Source organism: Eptesicus fuscus, chromosome 24 (genome assembly GCF_027574615.1).
Source record: "Eptesicus fuscus isolate TK198812 chromosome 24, DD_ASM_mEF_20220401, whole genome shotgun sequence".
Classification (NCBI taxonomy): Eukaryota; Metazoa; Chordata; class Mammalia; order Chiroptera; family Vespertilionidae; genus Eptesicus; species Eptesicus fuscus.
Genome location: NC_072496.1, coordinates 6,684,909 through 6,702,739, shown reverse-complemented (window position 1 = coordinate 6,702,739; position 17,831 = coordinate 6,684,909). Strand labels below are relative to the sequence as shown.

The 17,831-nt window shown below is 44.9% G+C and overlaps 1 protein-coding gene across 2 annotated transcripts in view; it reads right to left on the bottom strand.

Moving 5' to 3' along the window:
• Positions 1-2,299: 2,299 nt before the first annotated feature.
• The window catches only part of NVL (nuclear VCP like), a 49,444-nt gene continuing 33,912 nt past the window's right edge, over positions 2,300-17,831 (bottom strand). For both annotated transcript variants that reach the window (XM_028158003.2, XM_054713087.1), the window contains 5 exons: positions 12,805-12,911; positions 10,667-10,743; positions 8,577-8,665; positions 6,971-7,041; positions 2,300-2,601 (listed from right to left, as the gene is read on the bottom strand). In XM_028158003.2, the coding sequence (XP_028013804.2) occupies positions 2,557-2,601; positions 6,971-7,041; positions 8,577-8,665; positions 10,667-10,743; positions 12,805-12,911 (389 nt within the window). In that variant the 3' untranslated portion in view covers positions 2,300-2,556. The remainder of the gene's footprint in view (positions 2,602-6,970; positions 7,042-8,576; positions 8,666-10,666; positions 10,744-12,804; positions 12,912-17,831) is intronic.

Genomic DNA, 17,831 nt, shown 5'->3' with positions numbered 1-17,831 from the left:
GATGGAATGTCCTCGGCTGTGAGATAACGTGGACCCTTTCCCGCCACACCCAAGGAACAGTTCTTCGGAGCCAACGTTGCCCAGTGACTCCCTCCGCCTCTCACGGGTAAGAACTGCCTGCCTGGCAGCCAGACGGCCCGCCAACACGCCAAGGAAACGTCCCAGCGCGTTTTCATTCTCCCTCCACCCGCGGTCACCCATCTCTGGGACACGACCCACATTTGCTTTTTCTTTTGGTGGGTGTTGCCTCCTCTGCACCCTTCTCTTCATACCTTTCTTTTTTTTTTTTTGTAAATATACATTTTTTTAAAATTTCTTTATTGATTAGGGTGTCACATATTTGTCCTCATCCCCCCATTCCCATCCCACACCCCTCCCCACAGATGCCCCAACCCCCTGTTGAACTTAACCATTGGTTAGGCTCATATGCATGCACACAAGTCCTTTGGTTGATCTCTCCCCCCTCCCCCCCCCCTCCCCTATCCTCCCTCTGAGGCCATACCTTTCTTTTTTTTAAAATATATTTTACTGATTTTTTTTTTCACAGAGAGGAAGGGAGAGGGATAGTTAGAAACATCGATGAGAGAGAAACATTGATCAGCTGCCTCCTACACACCCGCTACTGGGGATGTGCCCGCAACCAAGGTGCGTGCCCTTGACTGGAATCGAACCTGGGACCCTTGAGTCCGCAGGCCGACGCTCTATCCACTGAGCCACACCGGTCAGGGCCATACCTCTTTCTTGGGCCTGTGATACTGTTTAGGTGTCTGCATCCTCCTGTGAACTCCTTGAAAAAAAAAAAAAAAAAAGGGCTGTCTTAGTTACCTGCTTTGCTTTTAAGTATTAGTACTTTCCCCTTTTTATCCATTACACTCTTAAAAGTAGCATAACTGGGGGTAGTGAACACACAGTACAGGGTACAGATGATGCGTTACAGAATTGTTATCAACCAGTGCCACCCCAAAACATTCAATAAAAAAGGGAAAACAATATTCTGATGGAAAGAAGATGTAGCCTAACAATGTGTGTCGAGGGAGGTGGAGGAGAGATCTTGGGCGAACAGACCCAGGTAATGAAACCCACCTACCCAGCCTCAGAATACACGTGCGCGCGGCACCATGCATGAGGAATGAGATTAGACACGACAAATTAAACCCTTCAGAAGTATCAGCAAGGGACTCATCAAAGGTACCGGGTAGAGGCCAGCGTGAGAGGGCTCCCACACCGCCAAATCTGGGGCAGTCTGAACATCATGTGATGACAGCAATGGGAAACAACTCATGAGAACATGGTGATACCCGAGTGTGATGAGAAATGGACTACTTACGGAGTTTCCAATACCTCCCTAAGGAAAAGGAACCTTATGCCCTGGCTGGTTTGGCTCAGAGGATAGAGCGTCGGCCTGCAGACTCAAGGGTCCCGGGTTCGATTCCAGTCAGGGGCACATGCCCTGGTTGCGGGCTCGATCCCCACTGGGGGGCATGCAGGAGGCAATGATTCTCTCTCATCATTGATGTTTCTCTCTCTCTCTCCTTCTCCCTTCTTCTCTGAAATCAATAAAAATATATTTTAAAATAAAAGCAACCTTATAGTACAGCAAGCTGGGCAGAGCCACCTTAATCAGGTGACCGAAGTGGACAATCTCAGGAAGGGGCAACTCGAAATCACGTGCCTCTGACGGGACGCAATGAGGACCCGGCGTGGCTTCATGAGATTCCTCCCAGAGGTGCGCAACCTGGGGCTCTCCGAGAGGGAACCTCAGACCAACCCACACGAGCGCATTCCAGAGGGGCTGCCTTCAACCTGCAAGTGCCAGAAGCCAAGACGGAGGAGCTGCTTCTAAGGAAGCACAGCTCACTGTAACCCGGACCCTCTGCCTGTGGAGGGCGCTCCTGGGAGCCCCGGAGACACGGGGGGAGCCCCGGAGACACGGGGGGAGCCCCGGAGACACGGGGGGAGCCCCGGAGACATGGGGGGAGCCCCGGAGACATGGGGGGAGCCCCGGAGACACGGGGGGAGCCCCGGAGACATGGGGGGAGCCCCGGAGACACGGGGGGAGCCCCGGAGACACGGGGGGAGCCCCGGAGACACGGGGGGAGCCGAGATGGAGACGGGAGCAGTGACCGCCGCTACTCCCTGGCTGTGATGGTGGTTACGCAGGGGAGTATCTTGGTGCGTGGGAAACATACACGGAAGTATTTGGGGGTGACGGGTCATCAGGTTGGCAACTTCCGTTCAGATGGTTCAGAGGCAGAAAGTTTTTTTTACTGTAAATGCAACTTTTCCATAGCACAGCTGAGAGAGTTTCAATATAAAAATTTTATTTAAAAAAGTACCAGTTATTTTATTTTGGCAGTTTCATTTTCTTAAAAGGGGAGGTAGGCTGTTTCCAAACAAGGCTGACCAGATGGGAAGAAATCTTCAGCTCCGACTTGGCCTCATGAATTTGAGAATCAAAGCTGACATGCGGCCACATCTGCCGAGCTGCAAGCGCCCGCTCGGAGGGTGGGCTTCTCGCCAGGCCGGCGCCCTGGACTCCTCCGGCCACTGCTGGGGTCACTGGCCGAGGGACTGCTTCAGAGCCTCGTACATCAGCTGGTCCTGGGACGGGGGAGAAGACAGAACACAGAGCTGATCACTGTTCCTCCGGGATGAATTGTGTCCCCCCCAGAATTTATATGCTGAGGTCCTAGGACTTCAGAGTGACCCTGTTTAGAGACAGGGTCTTTTTCTTTTCTTTTTTAAATATATTTTATTGATTTTTTACAGAGAGGAAGGGAGAGGAATAGAGAGTTAGAAACATCAATGAGAGAGAAACATCGATCAGCTGCCTCCTGCACACTCCCCACTGGGGATGTGCCCGAAACCAAGGTACATGCCCTTGACCGGAGGAATCGAACCTGGGACCCTTGAGTCCGCAGCCGACGCTCTATCCACTGAGCCAAACCGGTTAGGGCTAGAGACAGGGTCTTTAAAGAGGCAGTTAAGTGAAAGTAACGTCGTGAGGGGGGCTCCACTCCCACCAGGACTGGCATCTTTACAAGGAGATTAAGACACAGACACGCGGAGGGAGGTCCATGTGAAGAGACAGACAGAGGACAGTCATCTGTAAGGGGCGGGGCCTGGAAGAAACCACCCCTGCCAACACCTTGATCTTGGACTTCTACTCTCCAGAACCGTGAGAAACAAACTGCTGCTGTGTAAGCCCCCGTCTGCGGTACTTCGTCATGTCAGCCCGAGCCAGCCAATACACCGAGGGCGGGCCTCCCCTCCCCCCATCCGCGTCCATACACACTCCTTTCTCCAGGGAGGACCCATGACTCTCATAATTGTCGACATAAAAAGTTTGCCCCCAAAATCAGGGTAGAAGACACTTTTGTCTCTAACTAATTAGTAAAGCAAAATTCTAAACCATACTGAGTCCGGATTGGAATGAGAGGCAAAGCGGAGGCTGCGTAAGCAATACTATTTGTCAGGAACTGTCAGAGTATTTTTCAATGGGGTTGGATCCTTCTAGATTTTCAACAACCAAGTTTGAGAGTTCTAGTTGCTTCACATTCTTGCTACCCTTCGGTGTCAGCCTTTCACATTTAAGCCATTCCACTCCTATACGTTTATCCCAAAGAAATACAGCATGTTTCCGTTTTTCCAGCCCTTTAAAATATTTTTAAAAAATCTAATTTTGTTAAAGTATTCTTCTGGATAGGTAAAATGATCACAGGGCTCTATAGCCCTGGCCGGTGGGCTCAGTGGGTAGAGTCATCTGCACCCAGAGGTCACAGGTTTGATCCCCAGTCAGGGCACATGCCTGGTTTTGGGGCTCGATCCCCAGTAGGAGGTATGCAGGAGTCAGCCGATTGGTGCTTGTCTATCGCATCGACATTTCTCTCTTTCTCTTCCCCTCTCCCTTAAAAATCAAAACATATTTTAAAATATGTATTAAACAGTTATAAAGGGGAAAAAGGCTCTCTTCTACCCAGCCCTCCATCAATATATCCTTTTAGATTGTTCCCTGCATATACGTGCAAATACATAGAATCAAGTAGCATCACTAAGACATACATGCATCCTTCCTAAAAGGGTAAAAAGAAATCTCCAATGTCTGGAATTATAGGTTCAGATATGCTTTTAATAGAATCCACTGGACTGAATCTGTCATGTAGTCAACACCTTCTAATTAGCAAAAGCTACTGGCAATGTAACATTAGTGGAGTAGAGTGACCAGGTTAGCAGGTTTCTATGTACACATTTATGGAAATGCTTACCATACAACTCCTAATTGCTCATAAAGATTAGGAACTATGTCTATATGATTTTATATCTTGTAAGTCCAGCACGGTGTCTGGCCTAAAGTATAGTAGGTACATGATAAATGTTTACGTACAGATGGAAGAATAAGATCTTAGGCAATCCATTAATACACTAGGCATAAGGGGAGGGTTTTCCTCTCAGAAATGTCAGTACGACAGAAATAATCAGGCAAATAGATGACCCATATTATTCCGTGTGAAGAAAAGAATCAAAGTGCTCTGGCCAGTGGGTGTGAAAACCACTAAATCAGTGAGTTAACAAAACAGTACGGTTTCTAAAAACAAACAAAAAAACAAACAAAAAAAACAATAGGGTTTCTCTGATGTTGCTTTTATAGAGGAGGACAGAAAAAAGGTGTAATTTATGTTTAAGTGAGACTGGCTTCCTGACAATGGAACAAGGCCATAGTAGGCGGAGTGAAAGACTGTAATTTGAGGTAATAAATAGGTGGGAAAATAATCTCAAGGTCTCAACATCTATTAACAGTTAACCGTGCCCCAGGTCACTGGTGAGCCGTTAAGACTGAAAAACAACAACAAGCCGGCAGAGTAAGTTACGCTCTGCTGGTCTGGACGCCAGGGCTTGGCTTCGCCGAGCAGAGAAAATAAAGGATGACACAGCTGAAATGAACATTCTGGATTCAAAAAGCAACTGGCAAAAAAGAGTCCCATCTTAGTTGCTGGGGTATCTGTCCTAACAAATTGCCAGCCGACTGAGTCTTCCTGGGACCACGACAGACACAGCTCTCACTAGAAAGGAGGGCAGGGCAGGATCTTAGGTGGAGCCTGGCGGGTTGGTACCAGCAGAGTGGGAGGATGAGGCAAACAGGCAGAGCTCAGAGGAAATGTTGCTCACTGTCCTCACTTCCCACCCTCAACCAGTTAGTGAGGATTTACTGGGCCAGGTGACAGTGTCTGCGTTTGGCCTCTAAACCAGACCCTAGGGTTACGCCAGCTAGCTGCTGGACACCAAATCCACTTTACTGCTGTTACTCTCTGACCCCAAATTCAGCATCATGAGGCCCCAGGGAAGCAGCTGCTCCCAGGAAAGAGAGGCTTGAGAACATGCCTAACATTCTGGAACTATCAAGACCAGCTCTGCAGGCCCGGGGAGAGCACTCCCACGCCTTTCTCCTTTCCTTTGCTTTTTCAGACATCTCCTGATCATCTGGTTAATGTTAACTCACTTCAAAGCCAATCGCCATTTCTCTACGTATGTCTGAAAGGCTAAAAAAATATAGCAAGTGTTCCTTTCACGTTTAACAAAATCTAGTGACTGTCTCCGTGTGAAAAGAAGACTCAAAATCTCAACCCGCCACAAATAAGGCAGATGACTAAGCTGATGATTACACGTCGATTAACTTGAGGACCACTGTTTTATTTTCAGCTTTTCATTCTAGGGCTTGAAGTCATGTTGCCCCGTAGACCCAGCCAGCCAGAGTGAATTGCTAGCTGGCCAGAAAGTGGTTTTGGCATGAGCTCCTCACCTGAGCTGGACCCATCACAGGCTTCCCTGAGACTCTCCTGCTAGAGCCATCAGGGAATTCTCTTGCTATGGGGGTGAATAACCAAGTAACCTGGTGCCTGCAGGCAGCCATCTTCCCCCGACATGAGGTTTCTGGATCCAGCCTGCCTAATGCCAGCTACACCCTCAACAGTCTTATCTTCTTGGAGCTAGACTACTCAAAGTGCGAGGGGCTTACCCGTAAGTTTCAGGAAAGTGGAAGCATCTTCACTATAATGTCAGAAAAAGGTTAATAAATCACTCTTTTTCTGACATAAAATGCCAGGTTTTACATGGTGTGTCTTACTTGGTTGAGGTGTTGTTTGCAGTAAGTTAAAGTGGGTGTTATGCAGTGAAGTCTGGCAGCTATGACACCTACAGAGAGAGCCGGCAGGGCAATGCCCAGCCCTGGGAAATGTGTGGGTTCGATGCTGTCGGGATCCAGTGTGTTCAGTGGATGCCTTTTGTTTCCTGACTCCTAGAGCTGTAACGCGCCTTAGCCACGAGGACCTGCTCATGGACTCCACCACAACTACCTTCACATCGTTAGCCCTTTATCACCCAGGCTCAGTGTTTCTCATTATGATTATTGATTGAAAACCGTAAGTCAAAGTCCAAACAGTTATATGAATAGATTGCTGTTTCTCATTATGATGATTGATGGAAACTCTAAGTCAGCCCTGGCCGGGCAGCTCGGTTGGAGCGTCACCCTGATATGCCAAGGTTGAAGGTTCAATCTCCGGTCAGAGCACATACAAGAAGAATCAACCAATGCATGCCTAAGTAAGTGGAACAACAAACTGATCTCTCTCTCAAGCACACTCACACAGGCAATCATTTTGTTTCCATGAGGTCCTATCTACCGGTCTAAATTCTAGTCTCTTTTCTCTCTACATTTAAGAACATTTCTTACCTTTTTTTTTAAAAAAAATATACATATTTTTATTGATTTTAGAGAAGACGGAAGAAGGAGAGAGAGACAGAAACATCAATGATGAGAGAGAATCATAGATTGGCTGCCTCCTGCACGCCCCCTACTGGGGACCGAGCCCACAACCCACGCATGTGCCCTTGGCCAGAATCGAACCTGGGACCCTTCAGTCCGCAGGCTGACGCTCTGTCCATTGAGCCAAACCAGCTAGGGCACATTTCTTACCTTTTTTGATATAGATGATTTCACTTTCTTGAAAGCTTCTTCAAAGTGCTTCTGACTAACCTTGAGTTCACCTGCGGAGCAAAAGCACGAACATCCGTATCTGGGCACAGTATGCCGGCTGTGGTTTACAACTGAGCTTCTCTCGAGACTTCCACCCATTCCAGGGGAACGGTGAGGACAGCAGTGACGACAATGGGGCTAGGCTACTCAGAACAACATTCAAACAGGATGTAGGACCCTGGTTCCTTTCAGCTTCATTTACATATTCCTGACCATATTTAATTTACATAAATGGTTAAGTTTCATATAATGTATTTTAGTTCAATCTCCCCCCGACCCAAGCAATCAAAGCAATTTATTTTGGAACAAATTATATAAAAAAGTACTTTGTCTTTAATTAGAGCGAGATTTTTGTCCCTTTAAAAACAAAAAATGGTCCCTGTGTTTTATTTATTAGTTTATTCCCTCCCCTCCCCCGCTTGACGGAGATCTGTAGACATATGCAAGTTAAGGTGTGCAACATGATCACAACATATATGCATATACTGCAAAATGATGACCATAATAAAGTGTGTTGACACCTGTAGCAAAGCAGGGATGTCAGAATGTATTGTGTCTACAAGACAACGTCCAAACAGTCATTAGTAGCAGCCAATGCGTGTACGGCGGCCTGTTACTTTTTAGTTATAAAACAAACCCCAAGCTAGTCATCAGACCCAGCTCTCAGCCAGCCTACTACCACAGACGACGTCTTTTACAAGAGATTCTCATTTTGCTCATTATATCCCACCTACTTCCAAAAGGAATTTAAAATAGATGACAATAAAAGAAGTTCAGATAACTGAATCTTAAAATTAACCAAAAACCTTGGGGACTTCGTGATTAAGATATGTGTGCTGACGGATCTAAGCTGAGCACATGCTGCTGTTAACTGGAAACAAATTTCACTCTAAGATTCCTGGAGGCCTAAGAAAAATAGAGGGGGCGGGGGGTGGCGGGGATCAGCACAAATAAAGAAGACATCTTTTGGAAATCTGAGCAAAAAGGAAATCAACACAGACTTGAATTTGATAAAGCACGGGTTTAGAGGAAAAGGCAGGTCTTCTGAAGAAGGTGTTTACAAGGACTGTCAAGCACAGCCACAGACTGATGAAACCATTAACTGTCACAGGAACCGAGCCAAGGAAAGGCTCTACTCTGTACCTGGCCTGGTTGGAATGCAGGGAGGAAACGAGTCTTTTTTGGCCACACATGCCCAAATCATAGGAAGACACTGTCAAATGTGAAGAACAGCGCCGAGCTGCTGAGATGGCCCCAAATCATCACATAATAACACGTACTGATTTTGTCTTTTGAAAGGAGAGTCTAAGTATATGGAAAGTTATTTCAATGTTCATTTCTCGTGTGTGTGTTTTCTACTGAATATTTTCTACTTAAAATTTACATCATATTCTAAAAGGTTTCTAAAGGTCTTATCAGACAAAATACCAGTTTTAATATCACAGATGAGAGACGCTAGAAAATGGTCACGTTCCAGATCAACAGCGGTGTTCGGTGTCCAGAGTGATAACGGATTAGGCCTGAGGGGCTCTGGGGAGAACCATACCTTTTTCATTTCCACTTTCCTGTCTTGCCATTTCCTGTCTCAGGGCACAGACGGAAGCTTCCCGCACCAAAGCAGAGAGATCTGCGCCCCTGGAATAAAAGAAGTCGTCTTACTTATTTATAATTAGAGACTGTTTAGGCCAGAAAGAAGCCTGAGATCCATTTTCTTTTAAGTCCCACATTAAACAGAAAAGAAACTGGCCCATAAATGTGGGCTAAACTAATTACCGTCGGTAGGAAAGAGTTTTAGCTTTCACTTAAAATATTTCTAACTTTCAGAAGAAAGGAAATCATGGAGGAAACAACGCAATGAATCACAAATAGTCCCATGGTAACAGCTATAGACACCCACGTTAATATAAAAAGCTTAGAACATCGCCCGACTGGTGTGGTTGTGGTTGAGCATCGACCTATGAACCAGGTCACGGTTTGATTCCCAGTCAGGGCACATGCCTGGGTTTTGGGCTCGATGCTCAGTAGGGGGGCATGCAGGAGGCAGCCAATCAATGATTCTCTCTCATCATAGATGTTTCACTCTCCCCCTCTAAAGTCAATAAAAATATACTAAAAAGAAAAAATAAAAAGCTTAGAACATCATCAGTAGAAAGAAACCGACACAGCGTTGATTGTAAATTTTTGTTCCCATGGCCTGTGCTAAGTGCTGATGGCCCATTCCTAGATTACCTCCTGTCTGAAACAAGCTTATATACAAAAAGTCATTTATGGCTCCACGTTCAAAAGGGGAAAATACAAAGGCTATAAAGTCTTTGATGTACTTGATTCAAGCTCAAGCTAAGTGGACTCGTAAGTCACTTAAAATATGACAAGAACTAACAAGCCTTCATTTAATTATTCCACGTAATAATATGCTGAGTCCACTTGCGTTCAATAGAAGACAATGGTGCTGACTGGTGTTTCACTACATTAACATCTTGACCAAGTCTTGACAATCCTTTAAGAGCTTGAATTTGGGACAAAAACCTTATTTCCAGACATTAGCCTACTTTAATATGCAATGTTGATGACCCACGTAATATATAAATGAAAGGCCCACAGAGTTTAAGTTATTAATTGAATCCAATGTTTCTGTTGTGAAGTGTGGGGGTTAGAACATTAGCTAATGATCACATACATGCTGGGCTCACTGAGACAACCTTAAAGGAGCCAAAGTTACTGACCAGAGCGCATCTCTCAGGGGCGTGGGAGTGGCAGAACAAAGATTGACACTCAGAGCCTAGATGCCCATTTATTAAAAAATTGGAGATAAAACGCTGTCTCTGACCACACTCCCTAAAAATGATCAGCATGGCTTTGAGTGAAGTCATATTGGTAAGAGATGGTGATGGGACATTCTTCAACTGGGACTGAGATAGCGGAGGGCCTGGGTTATGCCAGTGGATGTGTTCTTTGGCTGAAAGCTTATGTTGCTGAATGACAGACTCCTGAAGTCCTCAACGATGAACACCCCGCCTCCCTCCACATTATCTGGCTTTGACCTACAGGGACATCATGAACCCCAAGTGTAATGTGGACAGGCAACAGAGCCAGAGACATCTTCCCCTATATACTCTAACGGGAAAGTTAACCAATTTCCTTAAAAACATATGGGGAAAAAAACAAACAAACAAAAAAAAACACCCAAAACTACATCCACCAGCAAATATGAGTGCTGAAGGCAGAAATGCTTCACTTCCTGTGTTTACAACGGCTGTGTGGATGCTCATGGGTGGATGTGCTGCGAAGTAAGTTCTGAGCCGTCGCTTATTCTCTTCGAAATGCTTCAAGCACCTGGGTAATTTGGCAACCGGTTGACAGACAGACAGACAGACAGACAGTTTGTGAAGGGCAGTCGTGGTGGTCAGGGCAGCTGAGTAACAAGAGTCAACACCTGAGAGGACCCCCCCACTTCCAGAATTCCTCCTCGTGGGAGCTGCTTCTCTAAGAAGGAGAGGGCAGGAAAGGGCCAGACCCCAAACCAAGGGCTCCATATGACACCTGACTTAATGCTCCCAACATCGTCCTTCTCCCTCATGTGACACACGAGGAAACTGAGCCTCGGAGAGAGAACAAACTTGAGACTGGGATCCTTACGAATAGCAATCACAGCGATGGTCACCAGCAATCGCTTCCAGGTTGACATCGGTGTCCAGTGGGGGTTTGGTGCCATTCTGAATGAGAGAGAAAAAACGATTTTTCCTTGAGGGTTCAATGACCGAAACTTTTCCACATGAAAGGTTCTTAGTAAACAGCACTGGCTACGTGACTAAATGAGTATAACTGACTCCCACAGCAGTGTTACCACATTTTTACAAATTTCCATTTTGAGAAATGAGGTTAAGAAGCAGGCTCCAAACCTGGGCAAGCTAAAGGCAGCTTATGCTTATGAAGTTTGAAGAATCTGTCTGCAGTTGCAACAAAAACCAAACATCACCGAGAACAAAATCACCAGCTCAATCTTCCCAAAGGTGAGGACACCCATTTCCTTTGCTGATTAAATGGGGCGAAGACGTCAGCAGCGCGTGGTTTCTGGCCGGCCAGGAAGGGAGAAATTATACTGCAGCTGGCCAGGAGAGAACGGCAGGAAACTGCCAAACCCCTCCGCTCAATGTGCTCTTTCTCAACCCTTCACCTAAACTCAACCCTGACTTTGGTGCCAATTCCCCTGTGGCTCCCACCAAGAAATGCTAGAAAGGACAAGTATCAGAACAGGCTCAGAAGTCCAGCAGCACTAACACAGTATGGTGCATGCATACTGTTCAGTAACATTTCCAGTACCTCTCAGAGGCAAACAAAACAGTTTTTAGTGATTTAAAATGTATGACATAAATGATAGGTTTGTATTTGCTTTCTTGTTCTGATTCATAACTTACATATACATTGCCTATAGTCTTTGTAGCAATTATTACATTAGAAAATGAATAGCTTAAGAAGAAAGATACACAAAGAAAGTGAATATTTGCCATTAAGCTTCAAGGTAAGTGTAAATATTAGCACGGCGTTGCTCCAAGCAGGATGTGGTTCGGTTCCAGCACCTCATGCAATCCATCACCTGCCTCTGGGCCCACACTAGGACCGTGTCCCCTCCTTCCTCCCAGCTGGGCGCATTTACGAATTTCATGAACTGTACATCTGCTAGCTGCTATTATTTAATAAAACACAAATGTTCATCTAACACAGGTTCAGGAAACAGTTGTTTCTCATTCAACCCACTTGGACCCGGGAAATAATCACGGCAAAAATACTCTCGGGGTGATCTTAGGCAAACAGTCTTTGTGGTGGTGTTGTTTTTTTTTTGGGGGGGAAGGGATATTTTTCCATTGACTTTTAGAGAGAGAGGGAAACATCGATGTGAGAGAGACACATCGATTGGCTGCCTCCCACACTTGAGCTGGGGATCGAGCCTGCAACCAAGGTACATGCCCTTGACTGGAATCGAACCCGAGACCCGTCAGTCCGCTCTAACCGCTGACCCAATTAGGCTAGGGCTGTGCTTTCTCCCCCACTCCCCCCGTGTGTATAAAACTAGATGGCCTGGGCGGGTGAGGGCATATATGGGAGTGGGGTGGGTGGTGGCAATGGTAAGATATGTACACATATAATACCTTAATAAAAAAAATTGGAAAAAAAACAAAAAACAAACAAACAAAAAAAAACTAGATGGCCAGACTGCATGACTCCTAAGGTTCCCTTGAATGTAAATGTTTTCAATTTAGTCAATTAACTCCAGGGTGGGAGGGTGGCGTGGAGTTTGTTTATGAAAACTCATGGAGTTGGACATTGAATGACATGTCCACGTTTTTTGTACCTGTATTACATTTTAATAAAAAGGTCAAAAAAGTGGAAACAACATTGGACCAGGAACTAGAAAATCTGAGTTTGGGGATGAACAGCAGTGAGGGCTGTACAACAATGTGAATGTAGAAAGGCCAAGGAACTAAACACTTAAAGATGGTTAAAACGGTAAGTTTAAGTGGGAGTTTTATCACTATTTTAAAGACTGTAATATCTCAAAGCATCTGGTAGACATCAAATAACCTTTCTGGCTTTCTGGGATAAGGGAAGTGTTAATGACATTTATAGGGGGAAAATGAAAGACAGATTTGGGAGACAGAGGCTGGGCAAATATGTAAAGATGCAGAGCAGAAGGTGATTGGGCATCCTAAATTGCGACTTGTCTGTATTTAAAATGAGAGAAACAGACCCAAAGATATACCATCTCCTTTACTCACCTTTGTGATGGTTTTTAAGATGGCGAGACGATCTGCGGGGGGCGGCAAACCCACGAAGAGGGTTTTGTCCAGGCGCCCTGGGCGCAGGATCGCAGGGTCAATGATATCTAGAGAAGGGAGACAAGAGTCTTAAATACATAGAACAGAGTCTTTAAAAAACATGTAATTAACATGAGAGATGGGGAGAGTCTATTTTTTAAAAGAAAAAGCTGATTAGACTCGTGAAAATGAAAGTTTCTCCTTAACAAAAGAGGCTCTCAAGAAGGGAAAAGCCCACTCCCACCTTCCTGCCCAAACCTGCTCTCCTCCCGGATCCTCCGTCTCAGATAACGACCCCTGCCCGCCCCCCCAAAATTAGGCAGGTTTCTCATTCCTTCCAGCGGGAGACACATGCTATCAAGTCTGCCTCCCATGACCTCGACCCTTGGTCAAGGCCAATGTCCTCTGTGAGTCTACCTTTCCCTCTATGGGACCCCTTACAGTGCTGCCAGGGTTACTTCCTAAAACACACGTCCAATTCTCTCGACTCCGGCTCCCCACTGCAGACCGAAGCCCAACTTGTCAGCATCATGCTAGAGCATCGCCTGACAAGCATGCCTAAGGGTCATCTGAGTCTACAGGGCAAAGATCTCAAACATTTTGGTCTCAGGAACTCTCTGCACTTTAAAAAATTATGGAGGATTCCTTTGTAACCTTTCTACCTTGCCCTTCCCTGACACCCCTTGTCCCTAGACAGCCACCGCTCTGTTCTGTCACTATAGATTAGTTTGCATTTTCTAGAATTTTCTATAAGTGGTATAATATAGTATGTATTCTGTCTGCTTTCTTTTATTCAACATAATTATTTTGAGATTTAGCTAAATTGCTATGTGCATTTGTACTTAATTCTTTTTTATTGCTTAGTACTATTCCACTGTATGGATACACCCCAATTTGCTTTTCATTCTTCTGTTGATAAACATTTGGCTCAAGTTCACTTTGGTCTATGTGCTATGAATACCCGTGAACAGGTCTCTGTATAGGCGTTTGTGGGATGCAAAGCATATGACTATATCACACTGTAAGTGTATACTTAACTTTTCAAAACCGGGGATCGGGCCTGAGTCTGCAGGTGGACATCCCCCGAGGGGTCCTGGACTGTGAGAGGGCGCAGGCTATGCTGAGGGACCTCCCCCAGTGCACAAATGTCATGCACTGGGCCTCTAGTCAGTGATAAGAGAGAATCATTGATCAACTGCCTCCTGCACACTCCACACTGGGGATCAAGCCTGGAACCCCAGCATGTGCCCTTGACCAGAATTGAATGAGGAGGGACCTGGAGTCAATCTTGATTCCACCCTCCAACATCCATATCCAATCCATTAACAAATCCTGTCTACTGTGTGACACAACTTGTCCAGATTATTTCTACATCCCCAGGCATTCATTACCTGGTACAATAAACAACACCTTGTACTTGGATTATTGTTATATTTCCTAACTGAATCCCTCCCTAATTGTGTCAGCAACACAATTTCAGGCCAGAGTCAAGATATCAATTCTTACATTTGCAATGAAAAAGTCACCAACAACCCCAAAGCTTTAAAGACAAAATGCATCACTCACAAATGAGACGGATGCCCGCAAAGGAACCTCCTATCTGTTGATCAAGAAACAACCTAAATGCCCATCAACTGGTGAAGAAATAAAATGTGGTGTAGCCACACTAGGAAGTATTTTCCAGCAACAAAAAGGAGTGAAGTGTCCATCATACATTCTACAACACGGATGAGCCTGGGAAACATCACTAAAGTGAAAGAAGCCAGACACTACAGCCCACATACTGTACGATTCCACGTACATAAAATATCCAGAACAGGGAAATCTTTGGAGACAGAGTGTAGATTAGTGGTTGCCTAGGGCTGAGGGTGGGGGAAGGATGGGGAGTGGCTACTAACTGACACAGATTTCTTTTTAGGGTGATGGAAACGTTCTAAAATTAGATTGCACAACCCTGTAAGTATACTCAAAACCACTGAATCGTATACTTAAAATGGGTAAAATTTATGGAATACTGCATATGCCACTAAAGCTGATTTTTACAAAAATTAGAGCTTCAGACTAATGAGACTCTCACCGTGTCAGTGAAAATTATTACAAGATCAGACAGCCTTCATGAAACAGAAGTATATCTCTATGATTCATTAAATAAATAGTTACTGAGTGCTGCTATGCACCAGGGTACCCGTCGGCCAGCAGAGGTGATGCCAGGGCCTGGGTTAATTTTAAAGGGCAGTACTGTGCCAAAGGGTAAGATACACAGGCTTGACTATGGCATCTAGTCATTGGTCAATTGCCTTAAGGAACATTCAACCATGATCGAAGGCCATTCAGATTAGATAGGTGAGGAGACACTACATTTCACTTGGAACTCAAGTGGCTAAATAATGAAATAAACCTTTTCTTTGTAAGTCATCCATACTTTCATCTGACAAATACGTCTTTATAGCAACTTTTTAAAAATTGATTTTAGAGAGATAGAGGAAGGGACAGGATAAGAGAGATAGAAACATCAATGATGAGAGAGAATCACTGATTGGCTGCTTCCTGTATGCCTCACACTGGGGATCAAGCCTGCAACCCCAGCCTGTGGCCTAAGTGGGAATAGAACCCTGACCTCCTGGTTCATGGTCAACCCTCAACCACTCACTAAGCTACACCAGCTAGGCTGGATAGAGACCTTGAACTAGGGCTATCTCTCCAATATAAAAGTGCAAACCTAATCCTGACCTAGAAGAAGCTTAAACATAACTTACTTGTTACTTTTTTCAACTGAGCCACACATAGAAGGCGGAAACTCTTTCTAGATGCTGAAATGCTGCTGAAACAGATGCCTACTGAGCAGAAGAAAAATAAGCTGGTGTAGCTATTTGGGTTTCATAAACTATGTATGTTGTGCAGGAGTGTTTTTAACCAGTCAGACAGGGAGTTAAGTGGGAATAGGTAGTTCCTCAACTGAGAACATCCTTTATGGGAGTTGGCATTCAAAGAAGGGAATGCCAAGATGTGTGTAGGAGAGATTAAAACTGGGCCACCTGGCGTCCAGAGGTGATTTGTACCAGGAGCTTCATGCCCTCGGGCTGAGCGCAGGGAAGTGGTTTATTCCCAGAAAAGGGCGGTCACAGTTGTTCAGAACAACCAGGGGTAGAAAGGGGAGAAGACAGTCTTTCCATTTACTTTGTGAAAATCAGTACCTCAAAAATTAGGAAGAAAAATAAAGATAGAGCTAGAAATAGGATAAAAGAAGAAATTTAGAAGATCAATTCAGGAGGTTTAAGATCCACCAAGTACTAAGCATATACATAAAACAAATGAACAAAAAGTCACATAAAAAGGCCAGAATGTGCCGAAACCGGTTTGGCTCAGTGGATAGAGCGTCGGCCTGCGGACTGAAAGGTCCCAGGTTCGATTCCGGTCAAGGGCATGTACCTTGGTTGCGGGCATATCCCCAGTAAGGGGGTGTGCAGGAGGCAGCTGATTGATATTTCTCTATCATCGATGTTTCTAACTCTCTATCCCTCTCTCTTCCTCTCTGTAAAAAAATCAATAAAATATATTTAAAAAAAAAAAAAAAAGGCCAGAATGGCATAGACCTTTAAAGAAAAAAAAGCAATACCTACAAATTATGAGAAAAAAATTTCAATTCAAATTCTATACCCTGCCAGGCTGCCAATCAATAATGAGAACAGAATAAAGATAATTTCAGCCAAAATCGGTTTGGCTCAGTGGATGGAGTGTCGGCCTGCAGACTGAAGGGTCCCGGGTTCGATTCCGGTCAAGGGCATGTACCTTGGTTGCGGGCACATCCCCAGTGGGGGGTGTGCAGGAGGCAGTTGATCGATGTTTCTCTCTCATCGATGTTTCTAACTCTCTATCCCTCTCCCTTCCTCTCTGTAAAAACATCAATAAAATATATATTTTTTGTTATAAAAAAAAAAAAAAAGATAATTTCAAATATACAAGTCAAAAAAGTTACCTCCTACATGACCTATCTTAGAAAAGCCACTGAAAAATAAGCTCTAGCAAAACAAGAGTAAACCAAGAGAGAGATAAGATCAGAAACAAAGGGCAAAGCAAAGGAACACAGGAAAGGTGAGTCCTAAAATAACCCGGCCTCAGAGAGTGGCCAGTCCAGACGGAGCAGGAGGGTGGAAGGCTTCAGAGGGAATGCTCTAGAAATAAACAATCAAAGGAACACATCGGATGAAGAATAGGAACAGAGAAAGAAAGCAAAATGTTAGAGTTATTAAATTTAAGAATAACAAGGTCAAATAAAAAAGGAAACTGAATCATAGAATTATTCTTGGGGAGCAGAGAGAAATATTTACAGTTATCAGTAATGTAAACACTGACTAGTGATTTAACCAAAGTTGTGATCAAACTATCTTCTATCTATATCATAAAAGGCCGTTATGGCGTCACGACCAGAGGAGCAGCGGCTCTCATGGCGGAGGGTGGGGCGCGAGCTTCTAGCGGCAGAGGGCGGGACACGAGCTACAAGCAGCGATGGGTGGGGCAGCCAGCTGAGGCCAGTGGAAGCGAGCTACTTGTGCACGATTTCGTGCGCACTAGGCCTCTACTATATATATATACACATATATATAAAAGGCTAATATGCAAAATGTACCCTTGGGAGTTCGACCGGGAGACCAATCGCTTGCTATGATGTGTGCTGACCACCAGGGGGGCAGCATGGGACAAAGGAAGGCCACAGCCAGCAGCTGGAATGCCCCAATCAGCCCTGATTGCCGGCCAGGCCTAGGGACCCTACCTGTGCACAAATTTCGTGCACTGAGCCTCTAGTATTAAAATATTAGGACAGAGTGAACAGAGGTACGGGGGTGCAGATGAAGGGATAGATAAAGGGTGAACATAAGATAATGATCTTCATCTACCTTAAAAAGAAGTTAATGGGCAGTGTGTAAAATTAATAAGAAAGAACCATTTGAACATATTATTTGAAAATATGGAGGAACTACAGAAGAAAC